Source organism: Clupea harengus, chromosome 9 (assembly GCF_900700415.2).
Source record: "Clupea harengus chromosome 9, Ch_v2.0.2, whole genome shotgun sequence".
NCBI lineage: Eukaryota > Metazoa > Chordata > Actinopteri > Clupeiformes > Clupeidae > Clupea > Clupea harengus.
Window position 1 is genome coordinate 6,970,864 of NC_045160.1, and position 12,127 is coordinate 6,982,990.

Below are 12,127 nucleotides of genomic sequence, written 5' to 3' on the forward strand. Positions count from 1 at the left end.
CACGGTAGCCAGTGTGTATTTATCCACGAGCTTGACACTGCATTGCAAAATATGTTAGCTAACTAGCTAGCTAGCCCGCTTGGGAGAACAGAAATTCCGATTTTGAGAAGTGTAGCTTATAGTTGAGCATGGATGTAGCCACATTACTAGCCGTCATAAAAGGTAATATTTGGTTAGAACTTGTAATTCGCCTAGTCATGGCTGAGTACAACAGCCACTTCGTTGTGTGCCCATGACATTTCAGTCTTCGACAACTCCCGCTCAGCATAGGAAAAAGGGTGGAGCTGTGTGGGGAAAACAGGCTCACTCCGAAGAGCCCAGTGAGCTGCACCCATAACATATCTTATTCTACGGCTGTAACATGTATACCATCGCCATCTTTTGTATGTGAATATGACTTCGTGGCGTTATTTTGTGTGTGTGATGTGGGCGTTTGAGGTTATGTTTTCTAAAGCAAGCCAATATCGACATCCCTGTCGCTACACCCGTTTCTCAAATGTGAACGCCCCTGCAAATCTGGAAGTAGAGCATCCCTCTGTTTTCCGTTCTTGGTTGATGTTCTATGTCTTCTGTTGGTTGATGTTCTGGTCCGTCGATTGTGTTTTTCAATCGTCGTGATGCTGTGGAAGTAGTCGGTAATGCTTGGAATTTCGCTGAAAGGGATGAACAGCATTGTTTTTATTTGTCAACGAGTTGTCCACGTCCCTGTGTGAATAGATACGCTCAAGTACTTTCTTCTAAATTGATTCACGTGTTTCATAACCGCTAATTCAAAACTTAATACTACTCAGTAGTGGGCGAATTCTCAAGATACTTTTATGACTATCTGTAAGGTACAGCGATTGGCATATGAAATAAGGATGTTTCCATGTTTATCAGTTTAATTACATTCCAAAGTCTGTTGACATTGTTTTATCTCTACTTTCAGTCATCAGCTACTTTGGACTGATGTTTGATTTATTAAGATATGCTTACTAACAGCATTTAATGGCATTGTTATGTGATTATGTGCAACACAGGCCAGTGGTAATGTTACTGTGATTTTCTCTTATTTCCAAAGGGAAAATCACAGTAACATTACCACTAGCATGTGTTGCACATAATCACATTTTAAAATCTATTTTCATTAGAGTTGTCACACTAAAAAAAATCTTGCTTGAGAATGAACTGTCAAATTTGTTTTATTTTTGTGTTCACTTGTGGTTTCTTGTACAGCCACAGTTCATACGTGCTGTAATATCATGGATGTTTAAAGGTTTGATACTCTGTCATTAATTCATAATCAATTTGAAAAATTATCAAAATAACTGCTTCTATCAGGATAATTACAGTTGATGCAATAATGAGGGCTGATAACAGTGTTTCAAAAACAATTATTGAAGTTTATTAAATACATTAACCAAGAAGATAGTCGTGATAGTAGTGATCAGAAATGTTACAGAATTGGTTTAAACATCAAGACACATCATATTGAGGCTTCAGTGAATAGTCAATGAAGGGGAGCAGTACCCCCTCCCCATTGGCCTTCTCAAAGATGGGAATCCCCCTTCATCTACTTCAAGCCCTTGCCCCATCGATGTCCTCAAAATCAGCTCACCAATAAGACAATCCTGAGAGAAATAATAGAAGTTATACTTTGAAGGCTATGCAGCAAACCTTGTGTTGCCTGGTTGCTATAGTTGCCTTGTTGCTATGCTGGCTAGCTAAGGAAACTTAATTTACCTTGACTGGTTTAATTGTCAGAGATCCATTTGTATGAAAGGCTATCAAGCTATCTAGCTGATGTTACATTCTCCTCAATTTCATTTATCAAATTTGAATAGGGAAAGGTAGAAACACTCAGGGTGTCTGTGCAGCTTTGCTTCTTGGCACCCAAATACGTAAATTAAGCTTAACACCTAGGATAATTTGTTCATATTAATACACCCCCCTAAATTAGAGTTAGATAGCTAGGGTAGGGAGGTTAACTAACATTAATAACTAGATTATCGTGACATCCTTAGATGCTGTGCAGTCACTTGACCCTTCTCTTCGAGAACTCCTGTGGTTGAGCTGTGAGGTGTCGCAGCCTTCCCTAAGCAGATAGACTCTGATCCTGTAATCATGGCAATTTAATCAAAGCACTGACAAAAGCGATGATTATGCCTCCCTCTTTTGGCGGCCATTCTGCAGCAGCTAGTATAATGTAGCATACCACCAAGAGGGATGTCTTTTTGCCATCTGTCCCAATTTTGACACCTGCATATGCATGAATTCAAGGCTCAGACTAATTGGGAGGGTGGAAAAGGAAGCCCTTGAAGTGAAATTGATCAAATTGTCTTAATTGTGGAAGGTTTTTAGAGTATTTTCCATTTCCTTTTGTGTCAGAGTATTGCTCCTTTTTTCAAGGGCATGACCGTTAGCTGGCTTTCAGTTTGCGTTACCTCACTGCTGATAACACATGGCTAATGATAACCCAGTGCACACGTAGCAGCAGCAACCAGATGTTCAACCCCCTCCCTTTCTTTAGTCACGTGGCCTTGGGGGCCTCTAGTGTAGACTTTTTTGGTATTTGTATATCGGTTAACTGGTAACGGCCACCGTCCTGCTCTGCTACAATTCTGTGGTGTACCAGTCTAGCACACAGCCCGTTGCTAAGAGACGCCTTTCAGCCCCCTTGGCTGGAATATAGCTCTGCACTTAGGGTTCCATCAGCAGTGGGTTACTGGAATGCCTGCAAGTGTTGGGCTAAAGAGGATGCAGGCCTGCCTGGTGCTTCCAAATTGATGTAGGAGCGAATCTGTCATGTCTGCTTAATCATGGTGTCTAATGAATGTATTATTTGTTGAGGTGTTTATTTGTAATTCAGCCTTTTTCTTTTGCTGGGTTGTCATGTGGTTCTGCAGCGGTGCTTTTGTTGTCTGGGCATGTTTGGATGTTGAAGGCAGAAAAAAAAGTGTGTCTCGAAAAATTGCCTTTGTTACGTTTCTTCTGCAGATCAATAACATTGAGTTGTTATCAACAAATGCTAATTAGAGGTGAGATTCCATCTCTGTAGTTGCCTGGGGCTGTGATTTCTCCATATCTGTTTGGTTACATGGTTGGTATGAGCCTCAGTAAATAGCCTTTGTGTTGCAGCCCTCTTGTTTGCTCTGAGCACAGCTTTGACTTTAGGTCTATTGTAAAAGGATCCGTTATAAGATATTACAAATGAATAGCCAATCACTGTGTTGACATTGCTAAGTTGCTATAGGTTTTCTTTCTTGCATAGCTATTATTGCGTGTGTAGACTCATTTTTATGTTTACATTATGTTAACATTTGCATGTTTGCATGGACGTTGACATTGAGTTACAAAATAAATGGTCTCCCTTTGTTGATGTAACGTCCTAAACCTCTAGCCTTACCATGGACCACACAAAAAGCAGGCTAGTGGCTGTTGCTCTGGGGATTTTCCTGTGACATGAGAGGAAGAAGTTTGTACTTAATCTTCAGTCTCTTTTCATAAGAAACACTGATTAATCCCTTAAAACAAAGGAGTGAAAGGGATGCCATGACATGCTGTCCGGATCTGTGGCAACCATGAAAGGGAGACGGGGCAGTCTGTTTGCCTGCCCCTGCTCAGCCCATCTCTCATTCACATTCTTGGCATGGGCCTATGCTGCGCTCACTGGTTAACTGTCTTGTGAAAAAAAAAAAAGGGGGGGGGGATTTTTTTTTTTCTCCCCCTCCCTGTTCAGTTGAAAAACGGGGCCTTCATGATTCATTGTAAAGGCTGAAGACTGCGGCCCCTTCAGCTCTCTTGTCAAGCCATCTGACGAGTGAACCAGCAGCGCACCAGGGGTGATTCTACTTCCTCCCCGGAGGTTTTTCCAGTTGGATTCCAGTCTTTTTTTTGCTGTGGTGAAGGTTACTGGGGGAAACGCATACATGCCACTGCTCAGGTGCATTCACTTCGATAAAAGTGCTCATATGTGGGTGTGTGCTGTGTTGCACTGGAACACAACACACTGCATCTGCTTTGTGAACAAGCTGTTGTTCCTGAGCCTCAACTGCTGTGAGAGGACATAGGTCAGGTGCTGCACACAGTAGGGCATGTTTCAAATATTTATCTGCCACTGATAAGGGGGCCTTTTTGCATGAAATGTTCAAGTTCGCGCTCTAGCGCTGCTGATAAGACACTGGCTTTCAAGTGATCGTCTGTACTCAAGGCACAGAATGAGTAGCCAGCCGCCATTTCCGATGTGCAATCCAGAACACCCCATTAATATTTAGGGGTATTTAACTGACTCGTCTTGACTCTGCACGTCTGTTCTGATAGGCTGGCTGTGCCTGACGGGAGCTTTGTTGATGGGATGGGGTGTGGTTTGCTTACTAGGTTTGTTGTTCTGATCCTCGTCTCAAGAGGACTAAGGAGCTTACCGCTCCTCACCCTCAGTGCCATGGCTGATGTGGCTATGGGCGACGGGAGTCTAATAGGATGCCAGAGGAATCGCGGATAAGCTATTACTTCCCCTATGATTTCCAGCTCCCGTTTCTACGCTGCAGTTTACTCATGCAGACAGTTTACCCCCCCCCCCCCCCCCTCAAAGCTCCTTTGGTGCCCATCTTGTGCAACCACAGGCCAGCATGCTTTGAAATGAAGCGCAGGTCGGGTGGAGTTTTCAACCTGTTCTGGTTGTTGCCGTGATGTGTGTTTTGCATGCTGCCTGAGAGCCTGAAATGGGCTGACTGCTGGAATCTGGGTCATCTGTCCCCCTTACACGTGTTCACAGAGCTCCCAACAGGGGAGGCAGGGCTGGGGAACTAAACGGAGGACATGGCTGCCTGGGCTAAATGAAGGGAAAGGGAAGGAGGGAGGGACTGGAGTGGAGTGGAGTGGAGTGGAGGGGTGGAACAGATGGAACACCTGATGAAGTGTCTTTTAACCCCTTAAGCCACTGTCATTTCGTCTAGCTGGTGGACAACTGTCGCGATCTCACTCTAGCTGTAAGCTGAAGGTGGCTAAATCTATTGTTCTGCCTGGTTCCCTTTGTCCTCTCTTGTACTTCTCCTTTCATACTTTCTCGTGTGCATGGATATACTTGTGAATGTGTATGTGTTGTATTGAATGTCTCTCACTAATGCTCCATTGCTCTTCCCCACCCTTTGCAGATGCAGTGAAGCTGTAGCCATTGACTCTGAGCCGGCTGTTGTCCACGCGTCGCTTTTCTTGGGGTCGCAGTTTGCGGAGAGTGTTGATCTGAGCGGCGGACCTTCCCGTGCGCCGGAACCAGCGTCCGATCGGTGATCTCCTGCCCAGGAGAAAGCAGCTGCCGCACGCCCCTTCACCTGCCTCCCCCCTTCCCTCCCCAACGCCACCGCCATGGTGCTCTCACAGAGGCAACGAGACGAACTGTGAGTGTACCTGCACTCTGAGTGTCAACACATCACAACACAATAGTGTCCTAACTGTGATTGTACCTGTACTCTGAGTGTCAACACAACACAATAGTGACCACACTGCCAAGTTGCCCTCACACATTTCATACTACACATCTCTTGGTTTGTGTAGTGTAGAGAATAGTAGAAAGCAACAGTCAGCAAAGGAGGCTTTGACTAGATTAGACAACACATAAACACCCTGAGGGTGAATTCACAAGGGCATACTCCTCCTTAGTGGTAGTGTGCGTAGCAGTTCTTCAATGACCACAGTAAAACATTGCATAGCTCTGCATTTCCTCACTTCTCTGCCACGCTTTGCTCAGCCTAGATCAGCATACCACATGGCAAGCCAAACAGCGTTAAAGAGGTAGTGCAGCTCACGTAACACATCATATGTGGTGCTAATCTCTGAGTCTGTACAGCTGTGCACAGCACAGCATAGAGCAGGGCAGTGCACAGCAGAAGTGATGTCAGCTGGGTCATAAAACGTTGTAACTGGGCCACACCCTTTTGGCGCTGGTGATCATGCTTGTGGTGGAAATGGATCAACTATTGCTCTGCTGTGGTGCTCGAGCTTTGTTTGCACTTTCGACTTGGGAGTGTTTCTTTTCCGAGGCCGTCAAACAATATAGTCGGTGCTTAGGTAAGAAGTTGCGGCTGTGCTGTGATGGGAAGAGGTCTGATGGGGTAATTGTAATTGCACGCGTGGCTCAAGGAGCTCTTATCGCCTCATTAACCCGCTCGCTGAAGCAAGAGTGCAGCTAACCACTGTTGTTCCTGTGGACATTGGCACAGTAGGTGGAAAATGGCATTTGGATGCGGCTGAGGGGATTGATCAGTGACTTAATCTAATTGAAAACCTGCTGCTTGGCCACGACTGGCCCCCGAAGAATCAATCAAGGAGATGGGACCACTAGGACGCCCAGAGCACTGGGTCTTGCTTGTATTGATCAAAATTCTCGTGTCTACCACATACACACACACACACACACACACACACACACACACACGCGCATACACGCGTGTGTCCGTCCACACACACACACACATTTTCATACACACACACTTTTTACAGACATGATGAAATGCACCCATAATAGTAGTCATCTTCAAAGCTCTCAGGGATGAGACCCCTTCTGCCCTGCTGCTGTGGAGAGCATTTGGAAATTGTACAATTTTAACCTTGACTTCCACATCAAACAAAAGGGCTGCCCATAGAATGTAGCTGAGAGCATAGTGGGGTATTGGCCCTCTTAGGCTCCGAGCTCCGCGCTCTCCTCTCAGGAACGGGGTAAATGTAGCCTGGAGAGCCTAGTGTAATTAACCCTTTGCATGGGTTGAATGAGCAAGATAAGAGGTTTAATAAGCTCTTTGTCAAATACATGGTATTATGTGTGAGGAGAGAGTCATCAGTTAAAACCCACAGACCTGCCACCCCCTCACTGCCAGGAGAGGAGAGGAATTTTTAAAGGACAGATTTTTAATTAACAGCCTTCGAGTCCAGACATTTCGTGAATGTAGACCACTGGCACGTTGTGAAGAAGTCGATGATGTGTATATACGTATATATATTTTTTTAAGCCCAAGTCAATATACAGGGTACTATTACATAGGCTACAACAACAGTCATAGTAGTGCTTCTGTTTCACATTTTTCATGGGAATGATCTGGGAGAGAGACTGTCCTGTTTGAATGCCATGGAACTTCTCATGTCTATGTCAGTGCCCATACTATTCGTTTGTGCTGTATGTGGTCAGAGGCATTTGAATTCTATTTCCCCATGTTCAGCCAGGACTTGTGTTTGCTATCAGCAGCCTTTCAGTCTTGAGCTGTGCAGGAAAACCCTATGGCCATCTTGATTCATTACAGCTAAAACAATAGCTGGAGGGAAATGGGTGACAGTGACCAGCTGACCGGCCGAGCTCAATAGTGCATTCTCTATCAGCTGCTTGTGTTCTGGAAGTTGTCGCCAGGGCACAAATGGAGTCTGTGAGTGTATGGGGATGTTATCCAATCTCATCCTCTGTCTCCATGGGGGGTACTTGTAGAATGTACTGAAACCATAACCCTCCAGGCAACATCTGAGGACGCACACAAACGCAGATGATTCCTCACTGCTTTTGAAAACCAGGATCAGCTTTGGTGTGTTTGTGCAAACCGTTAGAAGAAAACCCTCTGCCACTGGCCTTTCCTGTTCTTTGGTGTGCGTTTAGTCCTCTAGCGTACAGAGATGGTTAGATTTAGCCTAACAGATCACTAAATACAAGTATAACCATCCCTTCAAATCTTTGCAGAGACTGAGATTGGGCTTATTCAGTAAACCTGTATTGATAATTCCATATGGTTAGCATCCCCCCCCCCCCCCCCCCCCCCCCAAGTCAGATGGTCTGGTTGCAAAGCCTCTCTGAAAACCACTGTTATTAGCCATAGTCATGAACGAGGCTTCATACAAAAGCACCGTGTGTTTGTGCACTCTGTAAGCAAAGGACGAGGACCCTCCAGCCGTGGTTATAAATAAACACAGAACACACAGGCTTTTGGCTCATGCTCCATCAGACATGGATGGTTGGATAGTGGGTAGATGGCTGCATTGGCCCTTTCCTGAAAGGTTGTTTTTCTTTACAGTCCCGCCGTCTTAATCCACCTAGATCCAACCTATAGCCTACATTATGCTGACCTCAAACTTGGACTGGTCTCCTGAACCTTCCTTTGCAGCCAGTAGTGAAGGAACATTCCAGTGATCTTAAACAAGAGTTGGTTCTGTCCCCTGATCACTTGAATGTGAATTCCTCTCCTGCAGGAATGTAGTGTAGCGCCTCTATGTAAGCGTAGAATGAGGACGTGGTCCACACTGGTGGTGGGGCCGCTGCTGAGGGTGGGTGCAGGCTGGTGGTGGGGCCGCTGCTGAGGACGTGGTCCACACTGGTGGTGGGGCCGCTGCTGAGGGTGGGTGCAGGCTGCAGAGGACGTCCTCCACGCTGGCTCTGCTCTCTGATGATAAGGGGGAAGTGAAACCACTGAGCAGCAGAAGTCTCAAACTGGGCTTAGTGAAGCCGGATCTTTGATTTAGATTTTTTTTCATGTTATTGTTTATAACTGGCTGTTTGGGTAGTATTGTTGATCAAGGTTGTGGAGAATTCTTTGTTCTTGTGAAGGATGCTTTTTTTTTTTTTTTTTTTTTTTTTTTTCACTTTTTACTATCTTTAAGAATTGGATAGCTTCAACTTGATTTGCAAACTTGAATACAAAGCAGTCATGGCATAAAACCTTTTGTGTGGTTTGTTGGGTTATCCCTTGTTGGCGTGTGTCCAAGTTGGCCTAGGGCATTTGGTAGCTGCGGTGTTGGGCAGTGTGTCTCCGCAGGTGCGGTCGCTGGTCAGAGCCCTGCTACAGTGAGCTGCAGGGAGCCTGTCAATAGCATGGACCTAATCTCGGGCCTGACAGCCCAAAGATTGAGGCCTTCTGCTGCTGAACCATCTACACCTCACCCCCTGACCCAGCATCCACTTTCAGGCTCCTTCTCGGAATAAACCTCCATCTCACCTCCAGAGCCAGGGGGACAACACGACAGCACCCCCAACCCTCTGTCTGTTACCTCTCCACAGTACTGGCGCATAAGAATAATGTTTGGCAATGTGACTCCAGTGATTTTGATCTCTTTCAGCAGAGCACTTTTAAAGCCTTTTCTAGCATGGGTTTCACAATGAGGGCACAAGTACAACATAAATCATTTTGAGGAAGTAGATATGAACCAGACCTGTGCCATTATCACTATGGAAACACCCGCTCATCTTCTGAGCTTCCCCAGTGAATATGAATGAAATGGAAAGCTTCCTCTTCTGTTTGTGCCTCCCTGGTCCCTTGAGGAAATGCCTTATGGTCCTGCCTTGCAGAATGTGGCTGTATGGTGGAGGTCTCAGAGCGAGTCTACCGCCGTCAGTCCCTACTCTAGATGGTGTTCCACTGCAGGAACTAGCGGGCTCTTTTAGGGTGGTCCGCACCTTTTCCGACCCGCAGAAACCGCCCCAATAGGACCTCTTTCAGGGCCGTTTTCCAGGGAGATATAAGTACCTACTCGGGGGGGTAGGTACTTCTGAGTGGCCCTGAAACTGCTGGGTGGTGCTTGCAGTGATTGTTGATTGATTGATCAGTTAATACGCAACATAAGTGGAAGAAAACAAGTGCCATTTTTAAAACCAGCAAGGATATATATTTTTTTTTTTACCAGCGGTTACGCAGTGATTACAGCAAAATAAATGATTGCTTAAAGAGTTAGCTTATTGAGGTTGCCATCCAATCGAGGAAGCCATTTAGTCGAGTTTCGGCTTCTTAATAGCAAAATTCAACTGTTGACTCAACCGTTGGGTAATCCTAGCATTATCTAGAAAAATCTCTGCTGCTGCTAGTAGAATATATCACTATTTTGTCATGCTCAGAACTTACGTTGCGTTGAAGAGCAAAGTCTACGTCAAGTAGGTCCGATAGTTCCTATACCACAATGGAAACAGAAAGGCTGAAAGGGCATATGAGAGAAACAAAGAACTCTGGATTGTCAAATGTTTTGCAACTCAACTTTCAGAACACATGAGTGTCACACTCATATTCTTCAGTTTGATCCGTTGTTTTGTTGGGCAGCTATATCTGTCTGTAAGGATGTTCAGGATGCCTTGACCTGACCCCTCTCAACAAAACTACCTCAGAAAGAGCCACAGAGACACAAGTCTGATGCCTCCTCTTCTGGAAGAATAAATCAGCCTTAGGGAGGTGTGTGTGTGAGATTTTGACAGCTGGCGGAGTAGTCACATGCTGCGCACGCACACATGTCCAGTGAGGTCCATGTGCCCTCTAAACACACATTCAAGGACTGCCCAGGCCATGTGGTGTGTCTGTGTGATTTGCATACAAAATATTCCTTTGTTTAATTTGGCATTTGCCTTTTCAATGAAGTTTGTCTTGAGGAGCTTAACCAGGACTTTTCCTCAGGTAAATGGTATTTGTACAGATCGCTGTCTGTTTTCTATCCCGTTATCCCATGTGGATCTTGTTGACTTGCTCAGTGGGAGCTGGATGGAAGGTAGGCTCCCTCACTCTTATTTTTAATTGAAGGACATGTGAACGCTTTTGCTAGTAATTATAAATGAATCCAGCCAATCTGACCTAGATTCATGTTCGAACGTGTGGTTGTTCAAAACTCACTGCATTTCACAAAAACAATGACGTTCCCTTTGTCTTAGAGTTTAATCATCATCTCTTCATAACTTTGTGATATTGGATGAAAAGCTAAAGAGGGTGAACATTCTCCATAACTGCTGAGATGTTCAGAAATGCATTTCCCCGTGGTAGGGTAGGGTAGCGTTAGGCTTAGGGTAGGGGATGGACCATGTTATGGGCTCATAACAAGCATGAGGACCCGTGGCAACTCCCTCTCCATCTGAGCACTGCTGCCCTTGTTCAGAAGCTGCACATCATCAGGCTGCTTATTCAGCAGAGGGTTGGAGGCTGTGTAGAGGCCTGAGCTGAGAGATTGTTCTGGAAGAGGCTTTTTTTTTTTTTTTTCCTCTGACCTCCATGCAGTGCTTTTATTTGTGTTGTGCCATGATGACCGTGTGTGCATGATGAAAAGCACCTGTGCCCCCAGTGCCATTTTATACTTCAGCTGCTCAGATAAAAGACTTTTCTTTTTCTTTCTCTCTCTCTCCCCCCCACCCTGTACCCTCAGTCTTCATCTCTGCTCCTCTCTCATCTCCTGTCTCTTTCTCCCTCCTGTGTTCACACAGGGTTACATCACTTTCTCTGCCTCAAGAGTGGAAGCCTGCAGTGCTGTTCTCTAATAACAGGCTACGCTATGCAGAGCTTTGGCATCCTATATAATGATGCCTGCCCATAGAGTGTGTGTGTGTGTGTGTGTGTGTGTGTGTGTGTGTGTGTGTGTGTGTGTGTGTGTGTGTGTGTGTGTGTGTGTGGGGAGGGGGCGCGGGCGGGGGCGCGCGGTAAGATGGAGTGGGTCAGGCATGTGCCCTGCCGGCATGGCTGTGCTGATGTGGAGGCGGATGTGATGGTTAAATCGAGCAGGAAGTGATGCGAGTGTGAGACACAGAGAGATGAGGTAATGCTGCTCCTCTGCTCGCTCTCTCTCCTCACTCCCCCTCCCTCCCTCCTTCACTTCCTTCTCTCCTGTACTGCTCTGCTCTCATACACACTCACACACATTCACAGACACTCACACTCACACACATTCCGCCACCGCCCTGCCTGGAATTCATTTTTCACAAAGGAGCATTCGCATGTTGCCGGCTTGTGAATGGGCTCGACTGCTCAATAGCCCCAACTGCCAGAGAGCCTCCGTGGTCACTTCCATTTTTGTATTACAGACAGAGAGAGGGGGGGGGGGGGGGGGGGGGGGGGAAAGATGTTGAATACAGGCTGTCTATGCCCAGATTTCTCTGGCCCTGCGTTGCCATAGCGCTTCCGTTGTGTTGGCAGCTGATTGGCCGTGTTGTGGCTGTAGGCAGTGGTGCGTTCTTCCACAGGAGGGACAGTTATATAAGGCTACTTGTGTGGGCCTCGCTGGCCTGCTTGATTGAGGGTGGAGAGACGTGAAGGCACAAGTGGGACAGGTCTTCTATCTCTATCTGTCTTGATTGCAGATCAGGCCTCGGCCCTGCCCACTCATGTTCCTCGGCGCGCTCTCCCTCTTGTCCGACTGCATTCTGGTCTCCATGGAG

General features: G+C 46.2%; 1 protein-coding gene across 2 annotated transcripts in view; it reads left to right on the forward strand.

Annotated features, from left to right (window-relative positions):
- The window catches only part of pafah1b1a (platelet-activating factor acetylhydrolase 1b, regulatory subunit 1a), a 33,150-nt gene that overhangs the window by 2,083 nt on the left and 18,940 nt on the right, over positions 1-12,127 (forward strand). For both annotated transcript variants that reach the window (XM_012825223.3, XM_031573203.2), the window contains exon 2: positions 5,133-5,375. In XM_012825223.3, coding sequence (XP_012680677.1) covers positions 5,344-5,375 — 32 coding nt within the window. In that variant the 5' untranslated portion in view covers positions 5,133-5,343. The remainder of the gene's footprint in view (positions 1-5,132; positions 5,376-12,127) is intronic.